At 38.3% G+C, this 18,767-nt stretch overlaps 1 protein-coding gene across 7 annotated transcripts; it reads right to left on the reverse strand.

Moving 5' to 3' along the window:
- Positions 1–10,148: 10,148 nt before the first annotated feature.
- Positions 10,149–14,048, reverse strand: LOC112737981 (large ribosomal RNA subunit accumulation protein YCED homolog 1, chloroplastic). Of its 7 annotated transcripts, XM_025788212.3 has the most exons (4): positions 13,649–13,944; positions 12,237–12,283; positions 11,535–12,113; positions 10,149–10,695 (listed from the first exon to the last, which is right to left on the reverse strand). In XM_025788212.3, exons 3-4 carry the CDS (start codon positions 12,086–12,088, stop codon positions 10,281–10,283), a joined length of 969 nt encoding a protein of 322 aa, XP_025643997.1. In that variant the 5' UTR covers positions 12,089–12,113; positions 12,237–12,283; positions 13,649–13,944; the 3' UTR covers positions 10,149–10,280. The 7 variants fall into 7 exon arrangements, with proteins under 7 accessions (XP_025643997.1, XP_025643974.1, XP_025643982.1 ...); XM_025788189.3 differs by having other exon boundaries at positions 11,535–12,283; positions 13,649–14,048; XM_025788197.3 differs by lacking the exon at positions 12,237–12,283 and having other exon boundaries at positions 13,649–13,982.
- Positions 14,049–18,767: the final 4,719 nt, after the last annotated feature.

Genomic DNA, 18,767 nt, shown 5'->3' on the forward strand with positions numbered 1-18,767 from the left:
CCGGAGCACTTCCAAATCACTTATCCACAAGCTCTCAAGGCCTCAACACCTCCAAGAACAGATTTTTCACCACCAAAGCCCTTTTCAAGCTTTTCAATATCACCAATCAAGCTTTAACATCCACATATACACAACCTAAGCCACAACCATCATACCCATACACAACATCTCAAAACCCAAACATCATAGAACCACAAAATACACTAGGGTTGAGAATCTTACCACACCCAAGGTCCAAGGAGACAAGATTAACCTTCTCCTTCAAGAGAGTTGGGTCCTATAACATCAAAGAGCCCAAAATCTCAATATTTTTGCTCATGAAACTCGAAATCAAGGCTAGAAATTCGAAGAGCAAAATATGACTTACCTCAAGATTAATTGTATGGGTTTTGTAGAGCTCTCCGCGGTGAACGCGTGGCCGTAAACGGTGCGGCAATCGGAGCTCTAGATCAAAAGTTATGGTGGTTTGAAGATCAAGTGAGAGATAGAAGTTTGAGAGAGTATTCTTCTCCTCCCTCACTCCATTTTAGCGTGTGTGTGTAACAAATGAGGAGAAAGAGTGCTGAAAACTAAGGTTTTGGTTTAGTTTAGTTGGGCCAAGGGCCCACTTTAGGTCCGGTTGGCCCGGTTTGGCCCGTTTAGTCCAATCTAGGTCCGAATTCTACAAAATTGGTACCGAAATTCTCGTCTCAACCTCCTCTATCACATTTAGCCATAAAAATAACATTTTGGGCTTTCTAGAATAAATTCTGATTTATGGGTTAATTAGCCGTTAATTAACTGGGTCTTACGTTCTACACACCTAATTGGGAATTTTGCCCACAAAATTTCAAATGCAATTACCTGAGAATAAATGCGGATAATCCGTTCGCATCTCCGACTCAAGTTCCCAAGTGTGTTCCTCTTTGACTAATGAAACCTCTTTTCCACGCAACCGTTTGATACTAGTATCATCAATTCTGACCGGAGCCACTGGAAGCGTCAAATCTTCCCTTAACTGAACTGATTCAGATTCCAACACATGGCTAGCATCAGGAGTGTACTTCCGAAGCTGCGACACGTGAAACACGTCGTGCAGGTTCAAAAGATGAGGTGGTAGAGCCATCCGATACGCCACCTGTCCCATCCTCTCCAGGATCTGAAATGGACCAATGTATCGAGGATTCAACTTCTTTGCTTTAATCGCCCTACCTACTCCCGTAGTCGGAGTAACCTTAAGGAAAACATGGTCTCCTTTCACAAATTCTAAGGGCTTTCACCTCTGATCGGCGTAACTCTTTTGACGACTCTGCGCCGTAAGCATCCTATCTCGGATTTTCTTGACTTGTTCGGTAGTCTCAGCTATCATTTCCGGCCCCAATAAGCCTTTCTCTCCAGCTTCATACCAACATAGCGGAGATTGACATTTCCTCCCATACAAGGCCTCATACGGAGCCATTCAGATGCTCGCATGATAACTATTATTGTATGCAAACTCCACTAATGGCATATACCGATCCCAACTTGTCGGTTGGTCCAAAACACAAGCTCTTAACATATCCTCTAGTGTTTGGATCGTCCTCTCGGATTGACCATCTGTTTGAGGATGGTAAGCCGTGCTCAAGCTTAATCGGGTTCCAAAAGCTTTCTGAAATGCACCCCAAAACCTTGAAGTGAAACGAGGATCTCTATCAGAGATTATAGTAGCAGGTACACCATGAAGTCTCATAATCTCCTTTATGTATAACCGTGCTAGCTCATCGAGGGTGTAAGTCATACAAATGGGTAAAAAGTGAGCTGATTTCGTCAGTCGGTCCACAATCACCCAGATAGCATCAAAACCAGCCCTAGTCCTTGGCAATCCCGACACAAAGTCCATTGCAATACTTTTCCACTTTCATTGTGGAATCTCTAAAGGTTGCAACATCCCGGAAGGTCTTTGATGTTCAATCTTTACCTTTTGGAAAGTTAAGCACTTTGAAACATATTCCGCTACATCATTCTTCATACCCGGCCACCAAAACATCGCCTTTAAATCATGGTACATCTTAGTACTTCCCGGATGAATGGAGAATCCGCTTTTGTGTGCCTCCTTTAAGATATCCTGCCTCAAAGTGCCAACATCCGGCACAATGATCCTACCCTTGAACCTCCATAACCCATTTTTTTCTTCCGACACTCTCCACTGTTTTCCTTGCTCAATGGCCGGTAACACCTTCCATAACGCTTCATCATTTTGATGAGCCTTTAGGAGTTTGGACTTAAAGTCACTTGAGATTTCTAATCGGCTCAAACACAAAGTTCCGGATACTTCTCGAGCACCAATTTTTAGACTCTCGAATCCCTTGAGCAACTTCTCCTCTTGAAGCATCATCCAAGCCGCATATAATGACTTCCGACTTAACGCATCCGCCACTACATTTGCCTTTCCCGGATGGTAATTCAACTCAAAGTCGTAGTCCTTCAATAATTCCATCAACCTCTTCTGCCTCATGTTAAGCTCTTTCTGATCAAAAAGGTACTTCAAGCTCTTATGATCAGAGAAAACTTGGAACTTAACCCCATAGAGATAATGCCTCCACACCTTCAAGGCAAACACAACCGTAGCGAGTTCCAAATCGTGCGTAGGGTAACTAACTTCGTGAGGTCTCAACTGTCGTGAGGCATACGCCACCACATTATGGTGCTGCATCAGCACGCACCCTAGACCCTTCAATGAGGCATCACAGTACACCTCAAAAGGCTCGTTCGGCTCAGGTAACACTAACACAGGTGCAGTGGTCAACTTTTTCTTCAATGTCTGAAAACTCTCCTCGCACTCAGGAGTCCAAACAAACGGAGTGTTTTTTAGGGTTAATTTTGTCATTGGCAAAGCTATCTGTGAAAAGCCCTTGATAAACCTTTGGTAATAGCCAGCTAAACCCAGAAAACTCCTTATCTCCGTTACGGTGGTTGGTTGCTTCCAACCCATCACAGCCTCCACCTTAGTTGGATCTACGGCTATTCCCTTCTTACTCACCACGTGACCCAAAAACTTCACCTCACTCTTCCAAAACTCACACTTAGACAGTTTTGCATAAAGTTTCTTCTCCTTTAAAATCCGCAACACGGTCCTCAAGTGTTCCGCATGCTCTTCTTCAGTCTTGGAGTAAATCAGTATGTCGTCAATGAAGACAACAACAAATTTATCCAGAAACGGACGGAAAACTCTGTTCATGTAATCCATGAATACCGCAGGAGCGTTCGTCAACCCAAAGGACATTACAGTATACTCGTAATGACCATAACGAGTCCTGAAAGCGGTCTTAGGGATATCCTCACCCCTCACCCTTATCTGGTGATAACCGGATCACAAATCGATCTTAGAGAAAACTCCAGCTCCTTGTAACTGATCCATGAGATCATCAATTCTTGGCAATGGGTACTTATTCTTTATTGTAACCTTGTTCAGCTGCCTATAATCCACACAGAGCCGCATACTCCCATCTTTCTTCTTTACCAGTAGCACTGGCGCACCCCACGGAGAGACACTTGGTCGTATAAAATTCTTACCCAGCAAATCCTCTAACTGAGACTTTAGCTCGTTCATCTCTAACAGTGACATCCTATAAGGAGCACTTGAGATTGGTCCCGCCCCGGGTACTAACTCAATAGCAAACTCAACCTCTCAGTTAGGTGGAAACTCATCAATATCATCGGGAAACACTTCCGGAAACTCACACACAACCGGAATCTGTTCAAACCTTTGATCATCACCCGAAACGCCCGCGGTTAACAACAGGATACCCTGACACTCGATTCCAGAACAATTCACCATCATCGAATTCAAGTAATAATTATTCACCACGACCGGCCCTTCTGTATCTTCCGGCATAAAGTACACCGACTTTGTAGAACAATTAAGCAAAACATGGTTCTTAGATAACCAATCCAATCCCAAGATAAGATCAAGACCGATCATCGGCAAGCAAACTAAATTATGAACAAAATCACGCTGCTTGAACCTAAAGGAAACTTCCGGGCATCCTAGCCTAGTCACCATGGCTTCATGGGTAGCATTATATACTTTTAGGTCATAACCTAAGGTTACGATCTTCAATCCTAACTCATGGGCTTTCTCAAATGCAATGAATGAATGTGATGCTCCCGAATCAAATAAAGCATTTAAAGTTCGACCAGCCATTTCATAGTTACCTCGAATAAGTGTCTCAGATCCCTCGGCACCTATAGCTGAGGTGGTGAACACCCGACCAGTCTGTTGTGCCTTCCCAGCACCTTGTTTCTGCTTCTCCGGACAACTGGCGGCTTTATGCCCTGCCTTTCTACAATTGTAGCACAAACCCCATCCGGCCTTGCATGGTGCTCCCGGATGGTGACTCCCACATCTAGTACAAGCTTGATCATTCTGAGGCTGCTTCCCAACTTCTTTCCTTGGGAGTTGTTGTTGTTGGGCCTCCTGAAAGAGCTTCCCCTCTTGAAAGACGGACCTCTAGGTGCAAAGCTCTTCCCTCGGTTCTGTGGGAATGATCCTTTGTGACTCACTTTCTCAACGGTTGCCCTTTTCACACACTCTTCAGCAACCCTACACTTGTTCACCAATTCGGAGAAAGTCCTAATCTTCATTGGTCCTACTGAACTGAAGATATCACTCTGGAGTCCTCCTTCATACTTAACACACTTCCATTCCTCATATTCCACCGGAGTCCCTTGGCACATACGAGAGAATCTGAACAGCTCCTCAAACTTGTCAGTATACTCAGATACGGACATAGTACCCTGCTTCAGCTGTAGCAATTCAAGCTCCTTGGCCGTCCTAGCAGAAGTCGGAAAGTACTTCTTATAGAACTCCTCTTGGAAGACATTCCAGGTGATATAGTCATCACCCTGCTGCAGAAGACGTCGGATACCTTGCCACCAATGCAACGCTTCACCAATGAGCATATAGGTAGCGAACTCGACACGCTGTCCTTCAGGTACCACTTGTGCTTGCAGTGCTCGCTCTATAGCCTGAAACCATGTATCAGCCTCAGTCGGGCTAGCAGTTCCCTTGAACTTAGGTGGATTAACCTTCAAAAAGTTTGCCAGTGTCATCGGGCCCTAAACTCCACCTCCATCATTACCATGGTTGTTCATCTGTTGACCAAGAGCCTCAGCAATGGCTTGCATAGCAGCAGCCATGTTCTCCAACGCAGTCATAAAGTTCACCGGGTCATTAAGGTTATTCCCCGGCGCATGAACATTAGTATGACCTCTACCACGGCCTCTACTGTGTCCACGAGGCGCCATCTGGTCCCTATACACACCAAACAATCGATATTAAGTTGATCAGTCTCACTATCAGAAGTCTAGTGCATTAAAGTCCCAATGCATGCTCATGAACATTTATGCCAATTATATCAAGCAGATATATTAATAGCACATAACACACATACAGAGAATGCACAGAAGCATAGTCAGTCCGTCCCTCAGGCTCTACAGGAACGAACTTCTCTGATACCATAATGTAACACCGTACCATACAGAGTCTTATGCTTAAGTTAAAAGCTGCAGAATTCACAAATTCAACCCCCAATCTTCCGACGGACATAACTTCCTCATTTTAAATCTTTTTCACCCGTTCTTCGAACGGCATGGACATCCCGGATCCAATTTCATTTCTAAACAGATTTGGCACAAAACAGAGATCTGTAGTCCAAGTTATGTCCCGTCAAACTATGCGCAAAAACTATGTTTTTCATACAAAACCACCAAGTGCCATTTTCAAAATAAGCCATTTTCAAGTCTTTTCAAAATCAATCAACACATGCCAATTTCATCCCTTTTCTTTGAAATCAATCAAAATATGTTAAAGTTAACATCAAGCCTCCTCAACTCACACATTGACACTTTATCACAAATCACAAAATCACTATCCCATCATTTTAACCCACTTCACCCAAGTGGCTCAAATTCAAACACATTGACATATCATATACTCTTTCTCATGCCAATTTCCAACAACACCATTTTCAATCAACCATCATTGTACATAATCAATATCATACTCACCACCAACATGGTTTTACTCACAATCCAACCTTAATCGATCATCAAACATATAGCATAACATGTATATTTCTCAGACATCATACCATCAAGGCATCAATAATCATCATCACATATATGACCACATCATATATATCAACCATTCAACAACATCAACAATTCAATGCCTATCTTAGGGCCTCTAGCCTAAGTATTTCCTACCACATTACATATTAGATACGGGAAACCGAGACCATACCTTAGCCGATTTCCCAAGCTCAACCGGAGCACTTCCAAATCACTTATCCACAAGCTCTCAAGGCCTCAACACCTCCAAGAATAGATTTTTCACCACCAAAGCCCTTTTCAAGCTTTTCAATATCACCAATCAAGCTTCAACATCCACATATATACAACCTAAGCCACAACCATCATACCCATACACAACATCTCAAAATCCAAACATCATAGAACCACAAAATACACTAGGGTTGAGAATCTTACCACACACAAGATCCAAGGAGACAAGATTAACCTTCTTCTTCAAGAGAGTTGGGTCCTATAACATCAAAGAGCCCAAAATCTCAACATTTTTGCTCATGAAACTCGAAATCAAGGCTAGAAATTCGAAAAGCAAAACGTGACTTACCTCAAGATTAATTGTATGAGTTTTGTAGAGCTCTCCACGGTGAACGCGTGGCCGCAAACGGTGCGGCAATCGGAGCTCTAGATCAAAAGTTATGGTGGTTTGAAGATCAAGTGAGAGATAGAAGTTTGAGAGAGTATTCTTCTCCTCCCTCACTCCATTTCAGCGTATGTGTGTAACAAATGAGGAGAGAGAGTGCTGAAAACTAAGGTTTTGATTTAGTTTAGTTGGGTCAAGGGCCCACTTTGGGTCCAGTTGGCCCGATTTGGCCCGTTCGGTCCAATCTAGTCCGAATTCTACAAAATTGATACCGAAATTCTCGTCTCAACCTCCTCTATCACATTTAGCTATAAAAATCACATTTTTGGCTTTCTAGAATAAATTCTCATTTATGGGTTAATTAGCCGTTAATTAACCGGGTCTTACATTTTCTGTATAAGCCTTCCATCTTAACGCATTTCAAGTGTGACGCATTTTCAGTCTTGCTTTGTTCACCTTTTTTTTCAAGGCTCTTAGTTAAACTATTCTTCATATATATCTATGGCTGTAATTTTGTTTTTAAAGGTCGTGACACCTCACCACCTTTGATTTACGACCTAGGCGTAAAGTTCTGTGTGGTAGGGTGTTACATTAAATTATTTATTAATTTTTGAGATTTTACATGTATGAAAAAGTATAGTAGAACAACACTTTTTCTTAACAACGTAAACAATAAGTTAAAATAGAAAAAATTAATTTTAATTTTAAAAATTAAATTTTGAATTAATTAGGTTTAATCATAATAAAAGAAAAATTAATTTTAATTTAAAAATCAAATTTTGAATTAATTATGTTTAATCATAATTTTGAATATATGTTTTTTATTTTTACCGCAATCCCTCTCTCGCAATTCTGTGCCACTGCCGCTGCTATATCGCAATCCCGCCCCCCGCAGCTATTGTCTCGTTACTTGTTTCTTATCAACTAAGTCGGATGTTCATTTTACTGTATATGCAGATAGTTCTTTTCATTCTAAAATAAATGTGTTAATCGAAAAATATTTTCGATTAAGGTGCGTTGATTCGAAGCAAAGAAACAGTCGAAAATATAAGTAGTTGTCGAAAGGGTACACGTACAGATATTCGAGATCGGTAATCGAACAAGATATTCGAATAAGTGGATCGAACAATTATGATAGTGGAGAAGTTAAAGGCTTTCATCACACGAGGGAATCATGGGTAACATTTATAGGCAAAAGAGCGAGAACGGTTATCAAGGAGTGTGCATTCAAGTCTATGGTTCTATAATTAATTGTCAGTTACAAAAGTAGATTATAAATACTAGAAAGTTTTAGGGAATAAGGGTTGGAACTTTAACTTAGAAAAACACTCAAGCACACTCACATCCTAGAGAATTCTTGAGTCTGCGATCGAGTAACTTTTTTCTGTAGGGTTCCTTCCATATTTTCATTCTTTTAATTTATCTTCTTCTAAACTTTATTTTTCAAGCAAATTTATCTTTCAAATACTCTTTATCTTCAATGTCCAATTTACATTTCTGCATTTTTTATTAAGTCAAAGATCTTTGACTCAATCGAAGGCATTTTATTGCTTTCTTTTAATTTCAAACGCAATTCTTTATGATTTCAGTACATCTTCTTTTTTGAAAACTTCATCTTTTCGTTTCTTTTATTGTTCTACAAATTTTAATTTATCTTTACTCTCAATACTCGTCTAATCGAAGATACTTTGATGCACTTTTAGAAAATTGGTACCTACAAAAAGGAGTAGGTTTCGCTCCCAAACCACTAGATATCGAACCACCATCGATTTACTAAAAATCGACAAAACAGAATGTTTATTTGGGTATATCATTGATATTTTACTTGATTTGCTTGATTTTGCAAGCATATACTCCGCAGGATGTTCATTTTACTATGTATGCAAATGGTTCTTTTCACTAAGATGTGGATGTTCGTTATTAAACACCACTCAAAGAAACCCTCAATTTCTTCTCCCTCCAATATATGGTTTGAAAAAAAAACATGCACGAATGCGATAAAAACACAAAGGACTCATGGTGGGAATGGTGGTGGTGCAGTGACGAACCAAGTCGGATTTGGCCATTGAAGACGTGCGGCAGGATGGATGATCAGCGCTGGTTCGAGGCTGCGGCAGCGACCACGCTGGGCAGGGACGTGGCGTTGGGGAGGATGCTGGGCAAAGATGTGTCGGGACAGTGACGGAACAGAAAAGGAGAAGGTGGCTTCGTTGTGGTGCGGCGAGCAAATGTGACGCTAAGAAGCTTTGTGCCGGCGACAATGAGCAACGCCACAGGGGAGGCGGCGATGAGCGTCGTCACAAGAGACTGCGGCGGTGGAATGGTTGTGGTGAAACTAGGATTTATGATAGGTAAAGGTGAAAATAAGTAAAGGAAAAGTATAGGTAGACAATGAAAATACTAAACAATATGAACAATAGATATATCACATGTTTAATTCACTAGATGTACGGATGGTTATCCTAATATTAAAATTTAGGTGGGTAATTTAGGGGTGTAATGTGTTTTTACTTTATTGACCAATTTTAGAGTCTATTGTTCATAAAAATTATTGTCTACCTAACAAAGTTCATAAGTAAAAGTGTTATTGGGCCTGCAGATGCAACCTGTTGTTCACATTGTTCACAACTCCTGTTGTCTACCTAGCGAAATTGATTATGTATTTATGTGTTATGTATTAATTTCAACTATGTTGTGCTGCAAAAGGGTGGGTAGGCCGTGGAACAAGAATTCTACATCGTCTATGATCACGAGTTCACAAATCATCTCGCGAGCCTTTTTCCTGGTGTGATGCCGAAACAAAATATCAGATAACGAAGGAGTTTTTTAGGATTTGACGTAACAAAATTATGTTTTGCTACTCTTTCAATTGAAAAAAAAAATTATATATGAACATATTAGTAATATTTTACGTATTCGAAATTCGTATATATTTGGGTGATAAGATTCTCCGAGGTTTTTAATTCGGGCACCAACAAAGAGAAAGGAATTGCAAGACACCCGTCAAAAACATAATAGCCCACAATATATTTATGATATATATCCCGACATCCATCTTAATCATCTTTGTTATTTAAAGGGCAAGGTGTAGGTCATGGATTATTATTGACGATGCCTTAGATTTTCTATTCCAACAATAGGCTAATTTTTTTCACCGTAGAAGTGAAATGAATGATATATCCAACATTGTAATTTTTGGTGTTTGAACTAAAATGGAAAGTGTATACTTAAAATTGGAAATTATCCAATCCATTGGAGTATTTAAAATTGAGAGTTGTTTAATCCACTGACCAAAAAAAAAAAAAAACTAAAATGGAAGGTCCAATTTATATATTTCAAATTTTTTTAATCTTTTCAAAACAAAGCTCTCCAACAATTCACAATCTAAAAAAATGTTACTATCAACCCAATATAAAAGAAAAATGCTTAGAATAATGTCGAATATTGTGTGAGAATTAAGTTTGGCCTGTATAAGAATTAAATTCATTACTCTTTTATCGTTGTGTACCACTGTACCTACTACCGACTAGCACATTAATATCTATTTGAAAAATATTATTACATGGTTCAGCCTAATGAACCTGTATATATGTTACAACTGCATCTGCTCTTTTAAATTTCCAAGAGGGCCAAAGCCTTTTTTATCTTTCACTTCCTCCTGGTTACAATTACAATCGTCGGTGTTTAAGTTTTGGCCACATTTCATGCAAATGCCTTTGCACCCAGGATCACAAACTGAATTCATGGTAATCTCAAGATGCACCATGTCTCTTATGTTCTTTGAAATGTCGATTTCTTTGTCTTCCAGGGGAAAATGCAGCCTATCGTCCAAATTGATTAGGGCATCATTGTCCTCATCGACATCCTCACCACTGTTTCCAAAGGCTGTATATATGTCTTCCCCATAAATAACACCCAGATCAATAGTCTCTGGTTCTTCAATGGGTTCTTCAGTGAGTAAAAGAGAGAACTCGGAGAATATACACTCAGCAGATGGCATGCCACACCTTCAACAGAGAATGATATTGAAACAAAGTTGTTAAATTGAAAAGAACAACAAAAACAACTGAGATGGATAAAGGAATGCTTAGTAGGGGATTAAAAAAAATATACTTTTCACAAAACACACCAATCATATTTGTTCTGTTCTGTTATTGATGAGGGGAAAGATGGTTAGCCATAAGTGGAAAGAAAACCAATAACCATTGTATTTTACTACTAGCTACGATGATATTATATTATTAATGCTTGCAAAAAAATTCTACTACCTTAGTAGTCACCTAGAACCTGTTCTACTTCAGTGGTTAGCTCAATCAATGAAATAGTGGAGCGGAGAGGATACACCAACTTCTGTGCTATTCATTCTGTGGTTACCTCCCACACTTAAATCTTTATAAAACAAACAGAATAATATATAAAGATACACTTATGACATCCCTTAAAAATAAATAAATAAGATACTTATGTTGCCATTATTCCCTCTTTTTCCTTTTAAAATGTAGGGAGCAATCTATCTTGTACCACGCAAACTTTAGCAGTAAAGAGCTGGTAACAGCGCCCTCTTTGAATCTAGCAGCTGATTAAACTTACTGGCCTGCAAATCTTATGCAAACCAGCTCGGCCAGCTGCACATAGCAATAAATTACTTTGTTTAAGCAAAATTGTCTCAACAGGTTCATCTTCTATGGCATACTTAGATGGAGTTAAACAATTTATAAACCATGATCAGGATAACAATTACTATGTTGTTATAACTTCACTATATAAAAGCACAGATTAAACCACAGCATAATGAATGCAAAAAAAATTTCAGACATGTTAATGAGCAAAGTCACAAGGGTAGTACCTACTGCAAAGAAGACCAATGACAGTTTTTATGATCCCATCAAGCCTCAATTTTTTCTTCTTCCTAATCACATCTATTGAGATCTGAACAGGAGTTCCATTAGGATAGTCCTTCACGGCTTTTGTGACCCGCAATCCCATGACAGAAGCCCTATTTTTCGATAAATCTGTGGAAAGATTTCCTAGACCTAAACTCTCCAAGGTAGTGCAGTACTCCACATGTGAAATTGATGCGTTTCTCTTATATATAACAGCACCTTCCCATGGTGACCCAGTAGATTCAACTTCATCATCATCATCATCCCAATCCATAGACTCATCAATAAATGACTCAAAATCATCAAGTCCCTTGCATTTAGCAGTATACTTATGCAGCACATTTGGTTCAATTCTACAGTTTGTATATAAATGTCTGGTTTTACTATTTGAAACCAGTTTATTCCAAAAAGGGGTGAAGGAAACATATGCAATTTTATGCTGGGAGTTTACATTACAAGTCTTCCATTGAGAAAATTGTAAAGGGACTGCAGAGGATGAGGGGATAAGAAGTGACATTTTCAGGTTCCAATGATTGATAAACCTAAAAATTCAAACTCTGATTTGAAATTACAACAATTATGCAAAAGCAATAGTTTCTAAGTAAGGCTATATCAGCATTCAATAGCTATATCTTCCCAAATAATTTTGCAGTATACTGACTCACAATATTTGTGCTTATGTAAAGCAGCTACAGTTGACAGGAACTGTATTCTGATAAAGAAGGATATACAACAAGTGAAAATAATTATTAGCGTTAAATGTTGCAAATGGGTATAAAAAGGGAAATTTACAACCGGGTGAATTGTCAAAACCGAACTGGTGATCGAACCGTTCAGGTTACTAGTTCACTAGTTTACTAATTCAACCGATAAATCATTGGTTGAATAGGTCCCATGTGTATAAAAAATATAAAATAATCAATTAAAAAGTGTTAAACCTAAATTAATAGAAAATACATAACAACAATCAATATGTAAACTACCTAATAGGAAAATTTCAATTAGCATTAAACCTACATTAAAACAATTAAATAAGAATAACAATCAAATATTAGACCTACATTAAAACAGCATCAATCAAGTATTAAACCTACCTTAAAACAGCAATAATCAAGTATTAAAACAGTAACAATCAACCACAAAAATCCAACGTTCTGAAAACCGGACCAATCATCAAACCGCTCTAGTTACTGATTCATTGGTCCAACCGGTCTAACCGGTGGTTCAACCGAAAGAACCATTTTAGAATAAAATAATAAATAAATTATAAATAAACATCCTAAAATATAATTATAGTCTAATATAAATATTAAAATATTTTCCAAATTTAAAACACTACATAAAATGTCCTCAGCCAAATCCATATGATCTTATCAAAATACAAACTCAAGTTAAATAGTAAAAAGAAAATCAAATATTAAATGCCAACATAAAGATTTATCAATCATCAAAATCCGCAAGACCTTGTTGCAGACCACACTAACAGCAGCTCTCAAAGGATAAACCCAATCAAAAACACCATTAACAAGAGACTAAACATAGCATAAAGTAACCACACTAAACCTGAAATCAATACAGATAAACAAAAATAAAAAATTTCAATAATGATTTGATTTCTATTTTTTGCAACAGCAAGAAAATTTCAACAGAAATTTTAGAAATTGAAAAAACAGCAGCAGTACAAAATCAATGAGCAGAAACACAAAATTTTCATTAATTATTAGATTTCCATGTTTAGCAGCAACCAGATTTCACAAAACTTTCAGAAATTAAAAACACAGCAGCAGCACAAAATCAATGAGTAGCAACACAAAATTTGAATAATGATTTCCTTTCCATTAATCGATTCGCAAATTTTGCTCCAACCAGCAGGAAAATTAGCATTATCACCAAAAGACAAATAGATTGACAAGCAGTTTACTTTATTCCCATTTGGATGTATAGGAATCCGCCTAAAAAACAAATCCAAAGCATATATATATCACAAATAAAACAATGTACCAAAGAGAATGCCTAGTGCACAATACATATATAGGAGTTGGTTGCAAGCAAGTACCATGAAAGCAGTGCCACTAACCTTCGACGGAGAGACGGACGGCGAGTGGCAACACGACGGCGAGCTGCTCCAAGCCTCGAACAGAGAAGTCAGGGACGCTGGGGACGACCTGCCGAGCTACAGCCAACAAGAGAGGGCTTGGGTTCGGAAAGGGGGAAGGAGAAAGCCACGGAAGGCGGCGGCACTGCGGCAGAACCGTTGAGGAGGAAGTTAGGGTTTTGGGCTTCAGATAGGGGTGACTGACCAGGTGGGTTTTACTTTTATCACTCAATTTTCGGTTGGACTTTGTGTCCCCACACATTTTCTTTCTCTCTCCCTTGTTGGCATTTTTCAACACTACTATATATTACTTCTTATATGAGGCCTCTAGCGCAGGCATTAAATGAGCATCATTCTCAGTATCATGGATACATTCATTTTCGAGATGCATGTTTTTTCAATTCATTCTTGTAATATCTTAGTTATGGTACTTATTAAAGTCATTATAAAAAATATTTATCGAAAATATAAAGTAAATGTTAATTATTTTTTGGAAAAACTACCATTTGTACCCATGAACTTTACGAATGCTGACAAAAATATTCATAGAAGAAGAAAAGTGACTTTTTACCCATGAAAGACTAGATCCGTCTGTCGATAGTACCCGAACATCATTAAAACGTTAGCTCCGTTAAGTTAAAAGCCAACATGGCACGTTAACTGCTTACCTGGCTTTGAATCAACAGTCTAACATGTCCAAGCATAAATATACCGTTATAACGTCACCCATTTCCCTAATTTATCCTCAACTGTTTCCCCAATTTCAATTTCAAAACCCTAGAATGTCTAGGAGAAGCAGAGGTAACCAATGTTCTTCGAATGGAAGCATCAGCGAAGAAGGGACTTCGTCTTCCAAGAGGGGTGAAGAGAAGACTTTGTCTGGGAGATGCTTTTATGGATAGGGTCTGGTGTTGCTACAATCTGGAACTTTAACAAATCCTGGGAGATAGTTCGTAAGGTATCCTCTATGGAAGGTAAGCATTTTTGTTTTTGTGCTTCTGATCATATTAACTTATTGTGAATGATTCCTTATTCCTCCCTTTCACACTACAGACGATGGATTGCAAGTATTTTGTATGGGTGGATGAGATTGACGGAGGATGGGAGGGACTGGCAAGAACCCTTGTTAGAAAAAATCAAGATAGCTCCTGTAGTAACCATGAGGTCAATCTCATTGGGTAAAGAAGAGAGATTCAAGAGAATAGTGTGAAGATCTTGTTAAAGATAGGGAAGCTCCAGGGTGAAATTAGAACTATTAGGTCATGGATTATAACTATTTTTTTGAGTTTACTGATTTGTATAGGGCTGAATCTATTCCAATGATGTATGTTGTCCTGGGATCATTTTGTGCAGCTTTTTTGGTTTCAATGATGATGAACTTAGAAGTTGATTGGTCTCGATGATGATGAACTTCGAAACTCTGTTACTATCTTCACTTGTTGTGAAAAAAGTCAAGTTGTATTATGACATTAATATCCATGATTGTTAATGTATTTGATATCTGTTAGATTGGAGTTAACTCAATTTTGACAAAAAAAAAAGAAATATAGATGTCGTGATTTGTCTTGATCTAGCCAGAAACATGATATTGTAAAATAAATAGCAAAGTTGTAACCTGGAAATGGAACTAGTAATTCATTCCATAAGCTATAATAAACCTTGAAGTAATTTACTCATATGCAGTTATCAACAAAAGCCTCAAAACGAGGGTATGAGTTTGATGTAGCTGTAGCAAATCAAATGTATCTAATAGAACCAATACAAACCATGAACATGAAAGCATCAAGTTGTATGCTGTTTTTACTAGGCATAAGTTTCAAAAATACCATAATATAAGAGTTCATGGAGCTCTCATCAACTACCCATATGAACATGAAAGCATCCTTTACTGTCATATCAGGTTGATTCCTTATTCTCTCTTCCAACTCATCAACTACCCATTTTTCATTAGCAAATTTACAATACAAGTTCCGTGGGCAATTATGCTCATTGACAAAGGTTTTGACTTGATAACTCACCGGACATGACCTCTTGGCACAGTAAATTTGCCACGGGCAGTTTTCATCATAGCATATAGCTTTGCATCTTGTTGAATCAATCCTTGGGAAAAAAATACTTCTTCCAAGGTTAAAATTGAACTTTCTTACAGCTTTCTTGAACTGTTGCAGAGTCTCGAACTCCATTTCAAGTTCTAGCCTCACCTCTTTAACAGGTGCATCGGCATTGCCCTGTGGAAATGACTTTTCCTGGTCATCCTCATCACTTCCAATGCTGTGGAGGTCCTCTGACTCATAGCAATGAAGACCAGGTTCATCATTTGAATATTCTCCCCCATCCACCGGAATAAATACTGATGGAGGTTGATTCGGATCTGCATTAGGGATAAATGTTTGTCCAGTTGGAAGGGGTCTCTTAGTAGATCTCCTTATTTGTTTTCTCCTACTACCTCCAGTACCCTCTTCTATATTGTCATTCTGTATTTTTGGAGCATTTACTATGGCAGATGGATTGGTAGAAGGGGTGTTGGATGTGGTTCAGGCATGGCTTGGGAGGAGGGTTGATTCTGTGGTAAAGGAACATATTAGGTGAGCAATTCGTCTTGTGGATCATCAGAGGTAGAGGGTAGCTTTGTGTATGTTGGTGACTTTGACTGGGAATTGTTGTCAAGCGGATTCTTCAGATACATGAACTGTGTTTGGTGTAGCAGATTCTTCAGATACATGAACTGTGTTTGGTGTAGCTGGAACTGATGGATTTGGGCTGGCATCTGGTTGGGCCTTTTCTGTACCATGGGTCTCCTCTATAATTTGGTCTTCAGTATGTACCCCTTCCAGGTGAAGAATTCTTCTAGGACCTATTGCCTTCTTTGGAGTTGGAGTCCTCCTGACACAAACTTTCTTCCTCCTCCTTGATGGAGTTACATTAACCTGATCAGGTGCTTCTACACCAGCTTCTTCATTCGTATCTACAACATCTGCTTGGCTAATTGGGTGCTCTGTGTATAATTCAATCTTATGCCCATTCTCCACAGCAGCTTCATACATCTTAACAACATCCATGTCAAGTCGCAGAAGCCTCAAACCACCCTCAATTTCCATTCCAGGCTGTCGCCAGTAGAAATCGGAGATGATTGGATACCCAATGTATTTCAGTAGGTCACTAATGAAGAAGCCATTCACAGTATCCACGTTAACTCTCTCAACCTCAGTAATTTCACATTCTGCATAACACAACTTGCCATCCGATCCCCTTTCAAGTCTACCTCTATGGTGTATTATTAATGTGATATGCATCGTGGTAGCCATTTCTGTCAATAAAAAAAGAATGAACAGTCCATATCAATACACCTACTATTTCAACAAAAACATTCAACTAGCGCATAACCAAAGTTTAATCACAATCATCATAAAAAAGTTCAAAAAATAGTTGCACTTTATTTGAGACAAGCAATAAGAGAAGCTAAACTGCAATAGATAAAAATATTTAACATAAAATAGATAAAAATATTTTAGTTAGCCAATAGATGAAAATTTAAAATATTAACGTGATAATTAGTTTCTTAAAATATTATTATTCATGTAAATCTTATTAATTATGTAGGTATGTCTATTACTACTAAATGAACAAATCCTGGTTCATGGAAAACTTAATTGTCTATTTTCACTAAAATTGACTCACGAAAAAATTTGGACAATGTTTATGACTTTTCTAATTATTAAATTATAAAATATGATTCACTCAATAATTAAATGACTATTATTTCTATAAATTTATTACACAATAAAAAAGATATGATTTAAATTTATTAGAATAATTCAGAATTAGTACAATTTTAGTTATACATTATTTGAAATTTTAGCTAAACTGCATTCATCAGCTCAATACATTCCTTAATCCTTTCCATTATTTATTACATGAAAAAATGGGGTTTCAATTATTGATTTATAGAATAATGATTTGAGATATACATGTTATAATGTTTGATGAGGAATATGTAATAGGCTATGCTTGCTACCAACCCGTGTAAAATAGTGAATATTTTCAGAAAAATGTCCCCTAAAAACTATAATTATCTTATGGTGGTGGTGGTATTGTTTTCAACTGTGTAAAATATGAAGAATTTACCAAATTACATTTTGTTAGGTATGTGTCTATTCATTGAGTGACAATAACATATAGATAACTTGGTGTTCAACAAGGACATTCAACTAGCGCATAACCAAAGTTTAATCACAATCATCATCACGAAGTTCAAAAAACTGCATATTTGTGAATTAAAATGCCTAATGAAAACAAAACTTAAGCCCTATTCTGATCAGATATAAGGTTTAAATAAAAAACTTCATTCAGGCGATATATCGAGCATGTGGTGTGCAGAAAATTCAGACAACGTGTTTAGTTCTATGTTGGCATCAAACAACCCACAAAATTCAGACACGGCAAATACATTCACTCTAAAACACAGAAATCATGTAACTTAACCTACCCAGATCACTAAAACAGAATGAAAAAACAATAACAATAAAGAGAAGAAAGACAGGAAGCAAGAAAAGGGAATTGAACATGCGCTGATGAGAGGGAAGGACGAAGAAATTGGGCGAGACGGAGGAGTGACGGTCGCATCGGCACAAAATTTCGCCGACCTTGGTTCCTCGCCGGACTGGAAGATGCGAAGCAGGGGCTGTTCGCGCTGAGACAGAGTGACTACGCACAAAGGAGGGAAGAAATAGGGAAATGGATAAGAAAATGGAAGGAGAATTGGGCGATGCTAGTCGCCGGTGGTGTTTTAGGCAGACGGAGGCGGTTGGGCGGATTGGTTGGTGGCGTCGGGTTCAGTACGTGGTTCAGGTCTCTCTCTCTGCTAGGGCATGCATAAGGGTGGTGAGGAAGAAGATGGAATGGCGCGAAGTGACTCTAACATTTCTCTTTTTCTCTCTTCTATATCCACTTGGAAGGTTATTAAAAAAATTCAAATTAAAAATCAAAAGCCAGGTAAGCAGTTAACGTGCCATGTTGGCTTTTAACTTAATGGAGCTAACGTTTTAATGACGTTCGGGTACTATCGACAGACGGATCCAGCCTTTCATGGGTAAAAAGTCAC

Source organism: Arachis hypogaea, chromosome 2 (assembly GCF_003086295.3).
Source record: "Arachis hypogaea cultivar Tifrunner chromosome 2, arahy.Tifrunner.gnm2.J5K5, whole genome shotgun sequence".
NCBI lineage: Eukaryota > Viridiplantae > Streptophyta > Magnoliopsida > Fabales > Fabaceae > Arachis > Arachis hypogaea.

Coding starts and splice junctions, on each gene's coding strand:
- LOC112737981 (XM_025788189.3), bottom strand. CDS start 12,088: ATGTCACTTCTTATCCCCTCATCCTCTGCAGTCCCTTTACAATTTTCT. Junction 10,696..11,534: donor ATTGGTCTTCTTTGCAGTAG/GTACTACCCTTG, acceptor TCTCTGTTGAAG/GTGTGGCATGCCATCTGCTG.